General features: G+C 45.6%; 1 protein-coding gene across 1 annotated transcript in view; it reads right to left on the minus strand.

The window, feature by feature from the left end:
• Positions 1 to 2,105: 2,105 nt before the first annotated feature.
• SMAD9 (SMAD family member 9) overlaps positions 2,106 to 16,783 on the minus strand; it is a 49,058-nt gene continuing 34,380 nt past the window's right edge. The window contains exons 5-7 of the mRNA XM_067562750.1: positions 16,046 to 16,267; positions 6,802 to 7,058; positions 2,106 to 2,325 (exon numbers count right to left, since the gene is read on the minus strand). Coding sequence (XP_067418851.1) covers positions 2,182 to 2,325; positions 6,802 to 7,058; positions 16,046 to 16,267 — 623 coding nt within the window. The 3' untranslated portion in view covers positions 2,106 to 2,181. The remainder of the gene's footprint in view (positions 2,326 to 6,801; positions 7,059 to 16,045; positions 16,268 to 16,783) is intronic.

A 16,783-nucleotide genomic window follows, 5' to 3' on the forward strand; every position in this document is an offset into this window, starting at 1 on the left:
CTGAGATTGGCTAAGAGTAGCACTTGCTGAGCCCCTGGATAGTCAGTGGCTCCGAGTTGGTCCCTGAAGCAAAGAACATCGATACAGTAAATGTATCTTACTCAATTCCACACCCACCTCCTACTCTCGTATGTTTGCTGCTCCCAACTCTGCCACGTACCCAGTACAGAAGCTCTCCCAAGGGGAATGATAAGCTAGTTATGCAATTCCACAATTTACACTTCATTTCCCTTTTGTGAATCACAGTCCAAGTCCCTTTTAGATGTACCATGGATAGCAGCAAAATAGTCTAACTACAGATAGTTCTAATTTAAAAACAAAATACATCAATACTGCTCAATGGGATGCAGCATACATGCCAGATAGGTATTTATTTATCTGTCTTGCAAAAAGCACTAGAAATTAACTCATTTTTAAATATATATATGCATAGATTTTGGTTTTCTTTGTTTAAATGAAATTGTTCTTGTTTTTCAGTGCGACAGTACCATACACTACTGTGTCAACAGTATCCGACTACTTGGATTAGCCATGATGCTCTGACAGGGAAGAGCTGAACACCTCCTGTGAGCCAGCAACTCCCACTGAAATCAGTGGGAGACGTGGACAACTCAGCTCCTTATAAGACCTGACAATGCTTTGCAATATTGTGACAGACTGTACACCTATGGTCACCACTTTTACAAAACTATGATAAATCTTGCACAAAGTAAGCCTTGTAAGGTTTCATTTGAAAACCATAATTCGCTGATCATTATTGTCCTGGTAAAATTGGTGTGGCAACATTGCATACAAAGTTATAAAGATTCTGCTGTATGATGTTACTAAGACATAATTCCAATTCTGGGGAATCAGCCCAGTTCCACAGAAACCAAAGGCAAACGGAAGTCTCCACCAGGTGTCAATAAAATCAATTGGACAATCACCTGGATAAGCAGCCATTCTTTGGCAGGAAGAGTGTGAGTGAGACGTTTATATCTTGACAGACAGACTTGCTGTCACCAGAACCACAGCTGGAGATGATTCTCTAATAGGAGGAAAAATATAAAGATGAGGAACAGAGGACCCAAAATCACCTCCTTCCTCCCTTTCTCTCTGCTCATAGTGTCAAGGACACCTGCAGAAACACGGAACTGGGGATGGGTTTCTGACTGAAGGACAGCATGTGGTGAGAAAAAAAACACTTTTAATTCATTTAGTTTGTTAAGTTAGGTGTTAGTCTGAATTTTACCTTTTATTTCTTTGCAACCAATTCTGACTTTTATGCCTCATTACTTGTAATGACTTAAAATCTATCTTTCTATCATTAATAAACTTGTTTTATTGTTTTATCTAAACTAGTGTGTTTGGATTGAAGTGTTTGGGAACCTCCATTTGAGATAACAGGTTTTGTGCATATCATTTTCTATTAATGAAATGATGGACTTTTTGCGAGCTTGTATTGTCCAGGAGGATGGTGGGCAGTATAAGAGACACATTTCTGGGGACAAGTCTGGGACTAAGAATTTGCTGGTGTCACTCTGCAATAAAATTCAGGAGTGACTGGCTAGAGCTAAATGATGTGAGTGATTTTGAATGCTACAGGCTGTGTTTGAACTGGCCAGTAGTGGTTGTTCTCACAGCAAAGCAGTATAAAAGGCACCCCAGGTTGGGAACTAAGGGGACACAGCTGTCCAGATTGTACTTGGGGAATGTCATTTGTGGAACTGCTGTTTATTCCTTTAACTCTCTGGCTGAAATTCACCCTCTGCACAAATCCTGCGGCCCACTTAGGTCCTGCTTACACCCTCAGAATTTAAAATGGATTTAAGTGATGCACAGCTGTGGTGTTGATTCTCTGCGGCCAAGCGTTATTAATCCATATAGCATGCTGAGAATTCTTACCTCTGAAAGACTTGGGTGGGAAGTGAAGACGCTCACAGGAAATGTTCAGCTCTTTTCAGGGATCTGGCTTATTTCATACTCAAGAATAGACATGTTAAACCTGAATTTCTAACTTTGTCATATTAGCATCATGGTAACTAGAAACCAACAAAACATATCATGAAAAAAATAGGGACAGTAGACTATGTATATATATTTACATCTACATATAGAAACTTCTGTTAATTGCAAATTGGAGGTTCTATAAGCCACTGCCTGCAATAGCATCCATCTGATAGGTAATACTAGAGATGATTCTTAAGAGACTGAGGAGATAGGGTTATGAGGTGAGCCCATCTGTGTCAGCACCTTATCCAGCCATTGCAATGGTCCATGAAGATGGATCTCAATCCAGCAGGGAGTGCTTGTAACGTCCTGGCGATGATACTCTGCTCCCCAGCCCTACAAAAATACCAAAGGACCAAAAGGTGAGGTTTTTTTAATTGTAATTCCACCCCTAAAGGCCTGGTTTCATTTGGCCAGTGACTTCAACTAAGCTGCCAACATTTAATACATTTTCCTAAGGCCAGGTTCTCAAACAAGTGGGCCCTTCAAGAATCAGAGCTTTTCATGCATTTCAGTGAATTTAAGATTTTTGGTGACATGATTAGGAGGGACTCAAAGTCTGTGGTTCAGACAGAAGTTTGGATGCTGAGACTATTGAGGCTCTTACAAGGCCCCATGAGCCTCCTCTAATTTAAATTTAGTTTATTTATCGGCTTTTCGTTCCTCCATCAACCCCCCTTACTCTACTGGGTATTGTGACTGCAAATGTTCCTTGTAGGAAGGCTCCACAGCTTTCTCATTCTGGGTTCTTGAGGACATGAGTTTCTCTTCCCCATGCCTTTCTTCTAATAGGCCTGAGGGTTCCTTCTCTCTTGGATTCTCTCCAAGGATCAGGGACATTTTGAGCTTCACCCACTTGTGTATGTTCCCTTTCCCTATCTCATTGTTCCTTCATCTCCTGCTCCACCATTCTCACTCTGGGTCCCCATTCCTCCCATGTCCCTCATTTCCTATTTCCCTCTGTATCCTCCATCCCCTATACCCTCACCTGAAGCTGGGGAAATGGGGCATACGCACACCTGCTCTCCGTTCCTCTCTGTGCCTGGCTCTCGCAGACCCCACCATAAGCCACTGCTGTGGCTCAGGCAGGGAGAGGCAATACACAAGCAATCTCAGGCTTCTCAACAGTTCTCCACAGTGGATCCTGTAGCAGGAGGCCACTCTGCCAGCTGCCCAGGACTCTGGCTGGGGTTTGAGAGACCCCAAGACAGTGTGATGGGATTAATAATGCATTGCAGTCCTGGAGCAACCAGGACAACCAGCATGTCTGTTTCAGTTGGTGCAGAACTGAGCCCTTATTCTGCAAACTAACTGCATACCATAAACTACAACATTCAGTATGAAACACAGAATGGAATTCTACGACCCCCCACAGTCAGGCTACATAATACCTTACTCAGCAAGTAGCCCTGCTGATTTCACAGAGTTAAATGGCTTGAGAGATTACAAGACTAGCTCCAAGTCACGCTGCTGGGCAATGTCAGAGCAGGGATAGAACTCAGATGTCAATGGGACTAAGCAGAAAGTAGGAGTCTAGTCAGCATGAGTGGGGCTGGTGGGACCAGGCCCTTGTTAGAGGGTCACTGAGCAGACATGTTGAGGTTTATCTATGTTGCTGCTGATCTGGAGGGCTAATATGTTGGTCATCACCAAAGGGACATTTACTTTAATATGGTGTCATTTTTACAGGGAGAAGAGTAAGCTTTGGGGCCTGTCAAACAGGGTTCTTGTAATCACTTAGTGTCACTCTGACCAACAGACTGCTAGCAGTCTAGAATGAGCACATATTCCTAAAGTCCCTTTATCTTAACATTCTGGGGAAGTTTTCATAAAAAACTCTTTTCTTTACATTGGCCCCAGTTTATCTTCCAGATCTCCAAGATCTGTAATACTGGCACATTCCATATTCTTTTTCATCAAAAAGTGCCTGGACAGTAGGATGAACGTCAGAAGAGCCTAAGCACTTCACTTCATTGGCAGCACTGAAAATCTGAGGGGAAAACCCCCAAAGTTTGTGTACACCTGACTAGTTTGGTGCATGGCACAGCGACTAGCACTGCAGCAAGCTGATAATCCATCCTGTTAGCTGGCTGTACAGCTCCCTCTGGTGACAGCTTGAGCACATTCTCAGGCTCCTATGAATGGGTTTGAACTGAAGTATGTTACCACGCTGCAGACACAACCCCACAGTGACTAAGATGGCAAGGAACTGTGACTTCGGCTTGTGCCTTTATAAAAGGAAGTTACTCCAATGCCACTGCTGCTTATGAACGGCCTGCCCTGGGCAGCAAGTGGAATTCTTGGCCTCCAGTACGAAAATGAACTGAGAGGCTTAAGCAGACGAAGGAGCTCTCTGAAATGATTAAAAAGGGAGTGCACTCAAAACTATGGCAAAATCCTATTCTTGTTTTGTGCCATATGGTGGCAGTGACTCAGGGGCAGGTCCAAGAGCCAGCTTGCCAGCACAGTGCAAATGGCTCAGGGGTTTGGAGGCCATGAACTCAGTAGAACTCCATATCGGTGGCTCCAAGTAGGAGCAGCCTGGGCCACTCCCAGCTGGTTTTGTCAACAGCAGCCTACACGCAGGAAGCCCGGGGCTTGCCCATGCCCTAGATGAGCAAACTGTTCACTCCCGTCAAGCTGTGGAGCATCAGAGTGTGTTTTCCAGGTCCTCTCCTTAGCACTGTGGCCTCAGGCAGTATAGTCCAACAGGAAGTGAACCAAACTGGGAGTCAGAAGACCTAGGTTCTGTTCCTGATACTGGCAAGCTCTGTGACTGTGGATGTCTCATTTAACCTATCTGTGCCTCAGTTTCCCCATCTGCAATAGGTAAAATGATACTTACCTACCTTTGTAAAGCACACTGCGATCTATAGATGAAAAATGTTCTGTAAGTGCTTGGTATTGTTCAAGTTATCAGCACTCAAGGGTGTATGACACTGTAATCCTAACCAACTGGTGCACTGGGGGTAGAGGGAATAGGAAGTGGCTCCTTGCACCCGCCGTCCCCAGTGGAGGAGAGGACAAGGTTTTGGGTTCTAAAATGACAGTATGACGACTCCCAAAGCAATTTTTCAAGGAACCAAAAAAAAAAAAAAAAAAGGAGAAATGAGGTTTATGACTTTGAAAAGATTGGAAATGGACTCCTCACACACTGGTGATAGGGAGCCAAAAGTGTGATAGTGTTTGCAATTGTTTCAACAAAGCAAGATGATAACATGGGAGCAGCCTGGTTCAGTGTGAAAACACAACAGCATTCCCTGTCACTCGGGTTTCATTCCAGATAACACATCAAAGAGAGCGCCAGCGAGTTACTGAGATAATGGTGTTGCGCGCACTTCCTGAACAAACAACATGTCCATTCCTGTCTTCCACTAAAAAGAACACTGTTATTGCTACTAACACTTGAGCTGTACAAGACGTCAAGTCCTCCCCAAACTGAAGCACAGCACACTGGTGCAGGTCACGGGTTGGGAGACTTTGGCTTGCACTCTTGGGAAAAAAGTTCAAGGGGATTTTTAATGTCCACAAAATGCAGATAGGACTTTGGTCCTTAAGGTTTTATAGGAAAGATCCACACCCAGGAAGTTGCATGAAAATCAATTTAGCTACTTCACAAGGAGGGAGGAGAAATGACCCTGCTGGTATTCATTCTAGGCACATCAGTCCTGATTCTTGGCCCAAAAGCCCCATCCCCTATGGCATAAATACAATCAGCTTACTGGAGTCATTTGGACAGAACCACTTCTTGCATAAAGCTTTAAGAACCTGTCAGTCACTACAAACAAGATCAACTAGTCTGGGGGAGTCTTCCACAGCTAGAGCACTGCAGAGAAAAACATCCACAGTCCTCTGTGATTAGCTTTCACCCAGAAGCTCTAGAAGTGCTGGAAGAGGTTTGTTCACCTGAAAGTTACCATGCTCCTCTTGGTCAAGACAAACTAATGGAAGATGGATGGGCCTGTGGGGATTATAAATTGTAAATGAGAGGGCAAACTGCTGGGAGTGCTCAAAGGTTCTATATTCTATTTCTTGCTCCTAGTCTTTGTCATTTTTTGCTTAGGTCAATATTTCCACACCCAGGCACCTAAAGTCAGGCATCAAACTCTGTATGTTAGGTAGCTAAATAACAGTGGGCTGGTTTGCAGAGGTGCTGAGCAACCCCAGCTTCAAGAGCATTGAATGAGAATGATGGGCACTCATAAAATCATCCCACCTTTATTTAGGTGCCTAAATATGGATTATGGAGTCTGACTTTGGGTACTCAGATGTGAAAATTTGGCCCTAGTCTCCAGTCTCCTCTTGTTGGGAAAAGGCATTGAGAAGACAATAGAAAAATCAACTCTAGCGGACTCTGATACACTCCAAGTTTCTGGACAGAAGTTAATCTGCTTTCAGACCTGGCCATGGCCCAGAAAAGCAACAGTTTTAGTGGTCAACAGTCTCCTCAAGTCAGTGGGCAATGGGCAGTTGTGTTCAATACTACTGATCATAAGGAGCTGCTAACTCATTAGCTGAACGTGGCTGGGATGGATGAATAGCTTTGAAGAGATTCTCTTCATTCCTTGTGGACAGAGATCAGAAATGTGTGGAACACCTTCAATTCCCATCCAGTTCAATAAAAACCGAGGGCTTTCAGCACCTCACAACATCACTTTCATTCTATAGCTACTACAGACTGTGAATTGTTTAGTAGCATTAATGCATTTTTTTAGGTTGGTGGCTAGACAAAAACCTCTATTGGAAAAGATCAGCACAGTTAACAAATCCAGGGGATTTCCAGAAATGTAACAGAAGAAAAGGAATCCTTACTTTAACAAAACTCATTCGGATAGTGCACATCTTGGTCAGCTCATACACCACCTCAAAGCCATGGTTGACTGACTGGGCCAACAACTGGGCAAAGAGCTGGTTATTGAAAATCTTGAGGCTGCAGCCGCTGGGGATCTTGCAGACAGTGGCTGGATGGAAGCCATGCTGATAGTTGCAGTTGCGGCTTTGTACAAAAATGCTACTGTCACTCACGCATTCTGCATACACCTCGCCACCAACATAATAGAGATGGACACCTTGAAAAGACAAAACCACAAGTTATCTGTAACCCATGATATTTAATATTTCAGTGTTTTACACTTTGGCTACTTTACTTTTGTATAGGTACCAGCCCCTTATAACTCCATCCATGTAATTCCTACATCTCACCCTAATGTAAAGTAAAGTAACAAATTTCCTATATAAAACAATAAAATATTGTTACTGACATATAAATACCTACATACATATATACACACACTTAAAATGTAACATATATCATGCACAGAACAAACTTTTCAGTCAACTATGTCACAATTCTATTCCATACTAAAAACTACATCAAAAGAACCTTATTAAGGTTGCAAAATCAAGAATACTCCAAAATAAGGAAATGCCAGATTTAAGGTTGTCTGTGAAATCTTAATTTCCTCTCCTGCACTCCTAATGCACATTTGATTTGCCTCATTCAGAAGGGATGGTGCTCTCCAGAGGTCAGACTAGATGATTATGATGGTCCCTTCTGACCTTAAAGTCTGTGAGTCTCTTACTCAGCAGCTATTCAATAGTTTGTTTTTATCCTTATTGTTCAGTGTGTGGTCCCTGCTTTATTTACACTACTCAAATCCTGCTATAAAGACAACAGTATTAATTTCCTCATGGGTTTTTCCCATGGTACTCATCGCAATAGCATCTGAGTTTTAAAAATGTTATTTCCCCAATACTCTGTGACATGAGGGCGTATCATTTCCATCTTACATATGGGAAACAATGGTACAGAGAGATTAACATCACAAGCATTCACTAATTTTGGGTGCCCAAACTGAGACACTAGCACCTGATTTTTCAGAGTACTTAGTATTATATAGTACTTTGTGTGTTCAAACATCACAAAGGAGCCCTGGGGCAGAGGCAGAATCCAATTCTTCAAGGCAGCATTCAAATGCCTTCAACGTAAGACTGGGCTTTCTTTTCCTGCAGTCCTGTGCCTCACTCATAGAATCATAGAAGATTAGGGTTGGAAGGGACCTCAGGAGATCATCTAGTCCCACCCCCAGCTCCAAGCAGGACCAGGGGCCAACCCCAACTTCACCACACACCTTCCAACTTCAGCATCAAATAAAGCAGGAGTCATACAGACAACAGCTGCCTTCACTACATAGCCCTAATTCATTCCCAGAGCAGGTCCAACCTGTACATTGAATGAGACGGGTCCTGTGGAAAAACACTGTATGATCACGTAATTAAAGACTGTATCATTATGTACATGCACAAGGGAGCCAAATTATTGTCGCACAGGCACTAGGTAGAGTTAATCTGTAGCTCAGTATGGCTGCTCTCATGCAAGCTAAGATAGCTCGAGTGTAGTAACCGTGGAGCTACCTGTTGCTATGAAGACAAACCCCTGTGCCTCCTTTCCCCATCTGTAAAATGGGAATAACAGGGGTGCTGTGAGGTGCCCAGCTACTACAGTGATGGGGCCCATAGAAGTATGTGAGATAGGCAGACAGAGTAAGAACACTGCCACTGACCAGCCTCTGGCAGGAAGAGAAAACTAGAGAAAGAAATATTCACTGTGCCTCAATTTTTGTGTGCCCAACTTGAGACAACTTAAAAGACCTGATTTTCAGAAAATGCAGAGCACCCATCCTCCGAAAAACAATTCCCTATAAGGTATCTGAAACTGAACACCCAAAACGAGAGACAACCAAACTCATGTCATTTCTGAAAATTTAGGTGACTGTGTTTTATCTTTGTGGATTTTTTAAAGACCATGAATATAGTGAAACTAAAATGCCAGTGAGTATTTCTATTTCTCCAGTATGCATTCACTGGAAATAAGCACCTTCAATGACAGCCACTCAGCTGAACACACTTCCAGAATCCCATATCAGGAGTGCCCATGCTTTTATTGGATTTCATTCTTCTATTCAGATCTCAGAGATCCAGCAACCTTGAATTCTCCAGATTTTTTCAGTACTACAAAGCAAACAGAGCAGAAGCCTCACTTCTGTCTTTGAAGTTTGCTGAAATTGGACCAATTTCTAGTACATAACTACACTACGCTCTGGTTTATTACTTGCTTTGATGTGGTATTTCCAGGGAACAGTTTCATGCTGGTACACTGGATGACAATTCTATTACATACGCTTTTCCTAGTGACCTAATCTTGTTTACTCACTGTTTTTTATGTTAACAGAAGTCATGGTTGTATCCATTTCAACAGCTTTCATCTGTCTATTTGACATGCTTTAGAAACTATGTGGACCTGCCCTGCAGTTCTGTACCTAAGGCATTTCCACTCCTCCTGGGCATCTTCCTTTAAAGTTAGGTGAATAGGGAAATGCAGAGAAATTAAGAGTCTCAGCTTTTTTCCATTGAGTAGATTCCTAATATAAGATTCTAGAATTATAAATCAACACAGACAGATCTTCAAATCCGAACAGACGAAAAACAGTTACTAGCCTTTCGTAACTGTTGTTCTTCAAGATGTATTGCTCATGTCCATTCCATGTTAGGTGTGTGTGGAGCTTGTGCACGGCTGTTGGGAGATGTTTTGCCTTAGTCGTATCTGTAGGTAGGGACAGCTTTGGTGCCCTCTGGAGCCCAGTGCTCATGCAGCGATATATGAGGAGCCACCGGCCCTGCGCCCCCTCAGTTCCTCATTGCTGTCAACTCTGGCTGCAGGGACAGAGGGCGGGTCATGGAATGGGCATGACCAACACATCTTGAAGAACAACAGTTAGAAAAGGTTAATAACCATTTTTTCTTCTTCAAGTGCTTGCTCATGTCGATTCCATGTTAGGTGACTCACAAGCAGTATTCCTGGAGGTGGGCTCAGAGTTCATGGATGTGTCATTTGCAATGCTGCTCTACTGAAGCTGGCGTCGTCCTGGGCCTGCTGGGTGATAGTGTAAAGGGACGCAAAAGTATGAACTGAAGAACAGGTAGCAGCTCTGCAGATGTCTTGGATTGGCACCTGTGCCAGGAAGGTTGATGATGAGCGTTTTGCCCTGGTCGAGTGAGCTCTTATAATTGCTAGCGGAGGCATGTTTGCTTGCTCATAACAGAACTTGATGCAGGAGATCCTTCATAAGGAGACTGGCAGACCTTTCATCCTTTCTGCCACTGCAACAAAGAGCTGCATCAATCTTCAGCGTTTAGTCCCCTCAGTGTAGAAGGCCAAGGCTCAGATAACATCTAGAGTGTGGAACCTACGCACCTCACTGGTTCTGTGCTGTTTTGGGAAGAACATAGGCAGGAGTATGTCCTGGTTATTGTGGAACTGTGACAACACCTTGGTAAGAAGGCTGGGTAAGGTCGCGGTTGCACTTTGTCCTTATAAAAACAGTGTGTAAGGGGGTTCTGAGGTGAGTACTCCGATCTCAGAAACCTTTGTGCTGTGATGATCGCCACCAGGAAGGAAACCTTCCAGGAGAGAGCAACAGAGAGCAGGACGCTAATGGTTCGAAGTGGGGGGCCCCATGAGCCTTGAAAGGAATAGATTCAGGTCCCAGGGAGGAATCGGATCTCTGACAAAGTCTCTCCAGGTCTTTTAAGAACCTGATCGTCATGAAATGGGAGAAAACTGGTCTACCCTGGTCCGGAGGATGGAAGGCCGAGATAGCTGCTAGGTGAACCTTAAGTGATGAGAAAGCTAGTCCCTGATGCTTGAGATGTAACAGGTAGTGGACTATGAACTGTATTGAGGTTCAGTGAGGAGAAAGGTTGTGGTCCAAGGCCCAACAGGAAAACCTCTTCTATATGGCCAGGTATGTTGCTCTGGTGGAAGGTTTCCTGCTGCCCAAGAGACCCTGCTGAACTTGTGCTGAGCAAGCCTGCTCCTCTGCATTCAGCCATGTAGCAGTCACACTGTCAGGTGCAGGGATGCTAGGTCTGGATGCAGCAGACAGCTGTGGTTCTGGGATAGAAGGTCCGGCCAAAGTGGCAGTTCCAGGGGGTTGCTGTTGAGAGCTCTAGCAGGGTGCGGAACCAGTGCTGTCATGGCCATGCTGGGGCCATCAGTATCATGTTCTCCCTGTCCCGCTTGATCTTCAACAGGCCCCAGTGGATCAGTGGTACCGGCGGGAAGCCGTACAGTAGCACCCCTGTCCAGGAGAGTTGGAAGGCATCAGACAGAGAGCCTCTGGTGAGCCCAGAGATGGAACAGAACTGGTGACACATCCTGTTCTGTCTGGACACAAATAAGTCCACTTGGGGAGTCCCCCACCTTTGGAAAATCATGCTGACAACCTCTAGGGTGGAGCGACCATTCCTGATGAGATGAAAAGGACCTGCTGAGGAGGTCCACTAGTGCATTCCTGGTGCCCAGGAGATGTGATCCTACAACACGAATGGAGTTCTGCATGCAGATGTCCCATAAGTGGATAGCCTCTTGGCACACGGGTGACAACTAAGCACCACTTTGGTTGTTGATGTAAAACATCACGGAGGTATTGGCCGTCAGAATCTGGACTACCTTGCCAGCCAGGTAAGAAAGTAACACTTGACAAACCATGCATGTCACCTTGGGCTCCCTGACATTTATGTGGCGGGAGCGATCTTCCTGCATCCAGAGCCTCTGTGTGCCGAGGCTGTTGAAGTGAGCTCCCCACCCCAGATCCAAAGCAACAGAGACCTGCATTGAGGTGGAAAACCAGCGTCACTGAGGGGGAAATCTCCCTGTAACACTGAACGAGGGTTCGTCCACCAAGTTAGGGATGACCAGACATGCAATGGAACTGTGACCATAAGGTCCAGTTTATGCCTGCTGGGAGTGTAGACCAATCGTAGCCATGGCTGTAGGGGTTGGAGAAAGATGAGCATGCTGGACCACATACATGCAGGCTGCCATGTACCCCAGCACTCTGAGGCATGACCGAGCGATCGTGATTGGGTTGGGTATGTCTGTAATGAGACTCGACATGACGTGGAACCGGGACTCTGGAAAAAAGGCCTTGGCTTGTGTGGAGTCAAGAATCTTTCCTATGAACTCTATCCGTTGAATAGGGGACAGAGTCGATATTTGTTCATTCAAGAGCAGGCTCAGATCTTGACAGATGGATCTCACAAGGTTAAGGCTGTACTGGACCTGATATTGCGACTTGCCCTTGATGAGCTAGTCATCTAAATATGGGTAAATTTGCACCCCTCGATGCCTCAAGTAAACGACCACTACTGCCATACTTTTTGTGAAAACCTTTGGAGCGGAAGAGAGGCCGAAGGGAGGTGCCATGAATTGGTAGTGTTGTTGGCCCACCACAAACCAGAGGAACCTCCTATGGGCTTGGAAAATGGAAATATGCGTCCTTTAAGTCGAGGGTGACATACCAGTCTCCTGGATCCAGAGAAGGGATGATGGAGACTAGGGAGACCATGAAGAACTTTAACTTCTTGAGATCTTCTGCTGAGGTGACATAGGTCCAGCATGGATCTGAGGCCTTCTTTGGCCTTTGGTATAAGAAAGTATCAGGAATAAAACCCTTTCCCTCTCATGTCTTGAGGAACTTCCTCCACAGCCCCTACCCGTAGGAGGGTTTCCACTTCCTGAATGAGAAGTTGTTCATGAGAAGGGTCCCTGAAGAGGGATGAGGAGGGAGGTGGGAAGGAAGTACTGAAGAAAACTGTAGGATGTAACCATCTGATATGGTGTTGAGGACCCAACAGTCCTGTGTAATCTGGGCCTATGAAGAAAAGAAGAAAAGAGAAAGACAGTTCAAAAATAAACAAATGAAATGGATTGTCAGGCCAGACTGGGACACCATCCTCAGGCGAACCCTCAAAACGCCTGCCGTGGGCCACCCTGGTGTCCTGTGCCAGAGAGTCCTTGAATTTGCCTGGCTCCGCCTGTCCCTCTCATTCGCTGCAGCCATCACCAGGGATCTGGGGGGTGGGTGGAAGAAGAGGTATTCATATCCCTTGGCTGGAACATATTTCTTCTTGGCTCTTTTGGATATTGGCAGCAGGGAGGAGGGGGTCTGCCATAGAGCTTTGACTCCCTTCAGCACCTCTTTGTGCACCAGCAATGCAACTTTAGCCAGTGCTACAGCTGCCGGGATGTCAAAGAGGCTGTCCGTAGGCTCTGTGAGCTCCTCAGCCTCCAAGCTCAGGTAGGACATGATCCTTTTAAGGAGTTCTTGGTAGGCCTGAAAATCATCTGGCAGTATTGGGGCAGCTGGGCCAGCCACTGCCTCGTCCAGGAATGAGGAGGATAATGGTAATGCCAGGGGAGGGAGTGGTGCTATCTTCTCCTCTTCAAGGGGAGCTGTCTCTACCTCCGGGTCCCATGGTTTGGTGCCGGTAATGGACCCAGAGTCCTGGTATCACACTGGGCTAATTGTGGCCATGGATCATTTCCTGGAGCTGAGGAGAACTGGAGTGTGTAAGGACCTGGTGCCACTGGGATCCCCCGTGGGTTCCAGTATGATCATTGGACAGGCCATTGTTCTGGAGGTCAGGCACCTGCTGTCGGGTCAGCAGCGAATGGTGGTATGCCCACTGACCTGTATAACTGAGGTTGGTGACTGGGCTCTCCCTCCAACTCTGAGGAGGACAGTTCTTCTCTCAGGGACCATGGTGGAGCCATGGCGGCTCCTCTTGTTGGCTGCAGTGAGGAATTGGGGAGTGGTGTCGGGGAGATGGTGACCAGCAATGGGATTCCCCTGAGTGGTGCTGCGATGGAGGAGAGTGGTGCCAAGATGGCGGCATGTGGTGGGTTGTTGGGGCGTGTGATTCTGAGGATCGGTGCTGGGGGTCCGGCAACCATTGCCATGCTACCAGTGACCAGTGCCATGAGGGTAATGATTAGTACCGGGAAGACTGAGACCAGCGATACACAGCTGGTGAGTCTCTCCTCTGGGTCAGAGACCAGAAGCGTGGTGCCAGGGACCAGGGTTGAGATGGAGGAGACCCCTGTCACGGCCCCAGAGATCTTGCCCGAGGTGTTGTGGACCGGTGCCAAGACAGGGAATGGCGTCACTTGACTGACTACTGTGGTGACCCCATGGCAGGTTTGCCTCTGGAGACGGGTGCCTTTACTGGCTCTGGTGCCAAGGGTAAGGCCAGCAGCGTGAGAGGCACTGGAAGGGCCATCAACTCCCTGGCCACTTGAAAGGCCTCCAGCATCAAGGGCTCTGTTAGGTGGAGGGGTCCCCTTCCACTCCCAGGAGTCGGAGGTGGCTCCCTCAAAGGGTTTGCGGCCCTGGAAGGAGAGGCTGGCTCTCGCTGCTCTGGAGCAGGTGATTGACCTATGCAGGTCCTTTGCCTACCCCTGCCTTCTTATCCCTCTTCAGCATGGGGGAATGGCCTCGATTGGCATGCTACTTCTTTTGCTGCTTCTTCGACACCAGCGAAGGCAAACAGCGTCAAGAAGGGCTCGGTCCTGGCGGGGTGCTCTGCACTGATGGTGAAGTGCTCAGCGCCGAGTCTGAATGGGAGGGTTCTGAGGCCAGTCTGAGTGCCACCTCCATCAACAGGGCTTTCAGGAGAATGTCCCTGTCTTTCTTAGTCCGCGGCCTGAAGCCTTTGCAAATCTTGCACTCATCCCCCACGTGCGTTTCCCCTACACACTTTAAACAACTGTTGTGAGGGTCATTAAGCAGGTAAGGCTCATGGCAAACAGAACATGGTTTGAAGCCCGGGGACAGGAGCATGCCTGTTCCTGGGTGAATGTCCCCAACAAGATCACTATCTCTAACATAGTAACTAACTAACAAAACTATTTACAAGAACTATTAACAACGGTCTATGAAAGAAACACTAGCCACTTGAGAACGCAAGACAGAAAGCCATTCCAGCAACCATCACAGATGGAAAGATGGAACTGAGGGGGTGCAGGGCCGGTGGCAACTCATATACTGCTGCATGAGCATGGAGCTCCTCGGGGGGGCCAGAGCCAGCCCTATGGATACTACTAAGGCAAAAAATCTCCAACAACCATGCATGAGGGTGCGCACGCCACTAACATGGAATCATATGAGCAAGCACTCAAAGAAGAACTAGTAGAGTTTACCACATTTTCTTCTTGCTCTGGAGATCATTCATTCTCTTCACCTTTGGACAGAAACTCATAGGCGCAAACTTCCTCAAATGGGAATTTTGACTTACAGAGATCTAGCAACTGTTGTTTGTGGATCTACACGACACTATTACAGAATGTTTGTACACACTCTGGCTTTATTTTTGGATAAACTGGAACTGACAACCACCTCATTTCCACTGTTCAAGAAGAAACATTAACTGTTTTGGGTTTCTTGAAGCATCACAACATCTTAACATAATAACTGTTCCAAAGGACAACACATAGAAAGGTAGGACGAGGAATGGCACCTCTGCATTTAGCCTTCAGATTTGCTGGGTTTTGTATCAAACATATCAAATTTGTTACTTGGCTTAGGCTTTCACCATGTTCAATCATTCAGTCTTAAGACCGGAATAAAAACCATTAAAATATTGTTTTGAGCCTGGGAACTGGGTAGGACCAGTGAGAGTTGAATTCTGTTAAAAAAAGGAAATTCTCATTAAAAAAAGGAAATTCAGTGTCGCTGATAATTGCTTGATGAAAGCTTCTGACCAAGACTTACTTCTTCAACTAAATAAATTACAACCTGAAAAATCAGGAGCTTATTTTGAGCAGGGAATAGTCCTGTTCAGTTTGGCTATTCTATGTCTTCCAGGAGAAGCCATTCCAATGGAAGGGGGAAAAATCAATAATTGAATGCTTCAGAATTAAAAAAATAATTGCAGATTTCAACAGAGGCAGTTGGGATAACAACAACAGGGACATGTAGATGTATTGATTATTCTGGATCTTAATCAGGAAAGGAGACGTTATTTAAAAGGCTAGAATACTCCCTGGTAAACTTGAAGCAGAGGTTGGGTGGCTTATTTTTCTGTGGCAGAGCCAAATTTGTCTCATTACCATTTCTTCCGTTTCTGCCATTGGCTTACCAATGCATCAGTGCCCTATATCATACAAGATTAAATGTTATCATCATTGCTTGTACATTGCTTTAGGTCTTCTTACCTTTTCCTATGTGTCGCCTGGTGTTTTCTATAGTAGAATTCCTGTTGACATTAGAGAGCAGTCCAAGACAGAACCGGTTCTTGTTATTTGAAGGATCTGTGAATCCATCTATAAGAATACTCCGAGAAGAAGCCTGGAAAGTCTCCCCTACTCGGTTGTTGAGTTCATAGTAGGCAACTGAGCACCAGTGCTGGGGTTCCTCATAGCAAACAGGTCGAAAGTCTGCAGGAAATAAAATAAAATCAGGTGCCTAGGTCACAGTAATGTTTGTTTTTCTATCCAAACTCTCTCATTCCATGATCTCCATCTAATCAATCACTTTTTGTTAGGGGTTGTCTCAATAGCAGGTTCCATTTCTTCTTAGTTTGCTGACTAGTGCCCCAATTCAGCAGACACCTTGAGCACGTGCTTGACTGTACGTATATGAGTAGTCCCTTAGACGTTCCAGTGGGACAACTCTTATACTTAAAGTAGAGCATGTGCTTAAATTTTTTACTGCACTGGGGCCCAATCACCCCACTGGAAGCTTTGCAGGTTGAGTTAGCTTTGCGGTGCCCTGGCAGCTATGTGCATTGCATCTCTGACCAACACCAGGAGCTAGGGATGAACAAACAGGCTCAGTTTTACAAGAAAAAGTGAGCTGAGCCTTCCTGCAACATGTGATTAAACCTAAACCCAAAGCAAGGAAGTTTTGAACGTATGATCCCTTTGTTTTATTTCTTATTTTTCATTTTCACA

The sequence above is a fragment of the Emydura macquarii genome, unplaced genomic scaffold (assembly GCF_026122565.2).
Source record: "Emydura macquarii macquarii isolate MOO-44397 ecotype Brisbane River unplaced genomic scaffold, CSIRO-AGI_Emac_v2 contig_2473, whole genome shotgun sequence".
NCBI classification, from domain to species: Eukaryota; Metazoa; Chordata; order Testudines; family Chelidae; genus Emydura; species Emydura macquarii.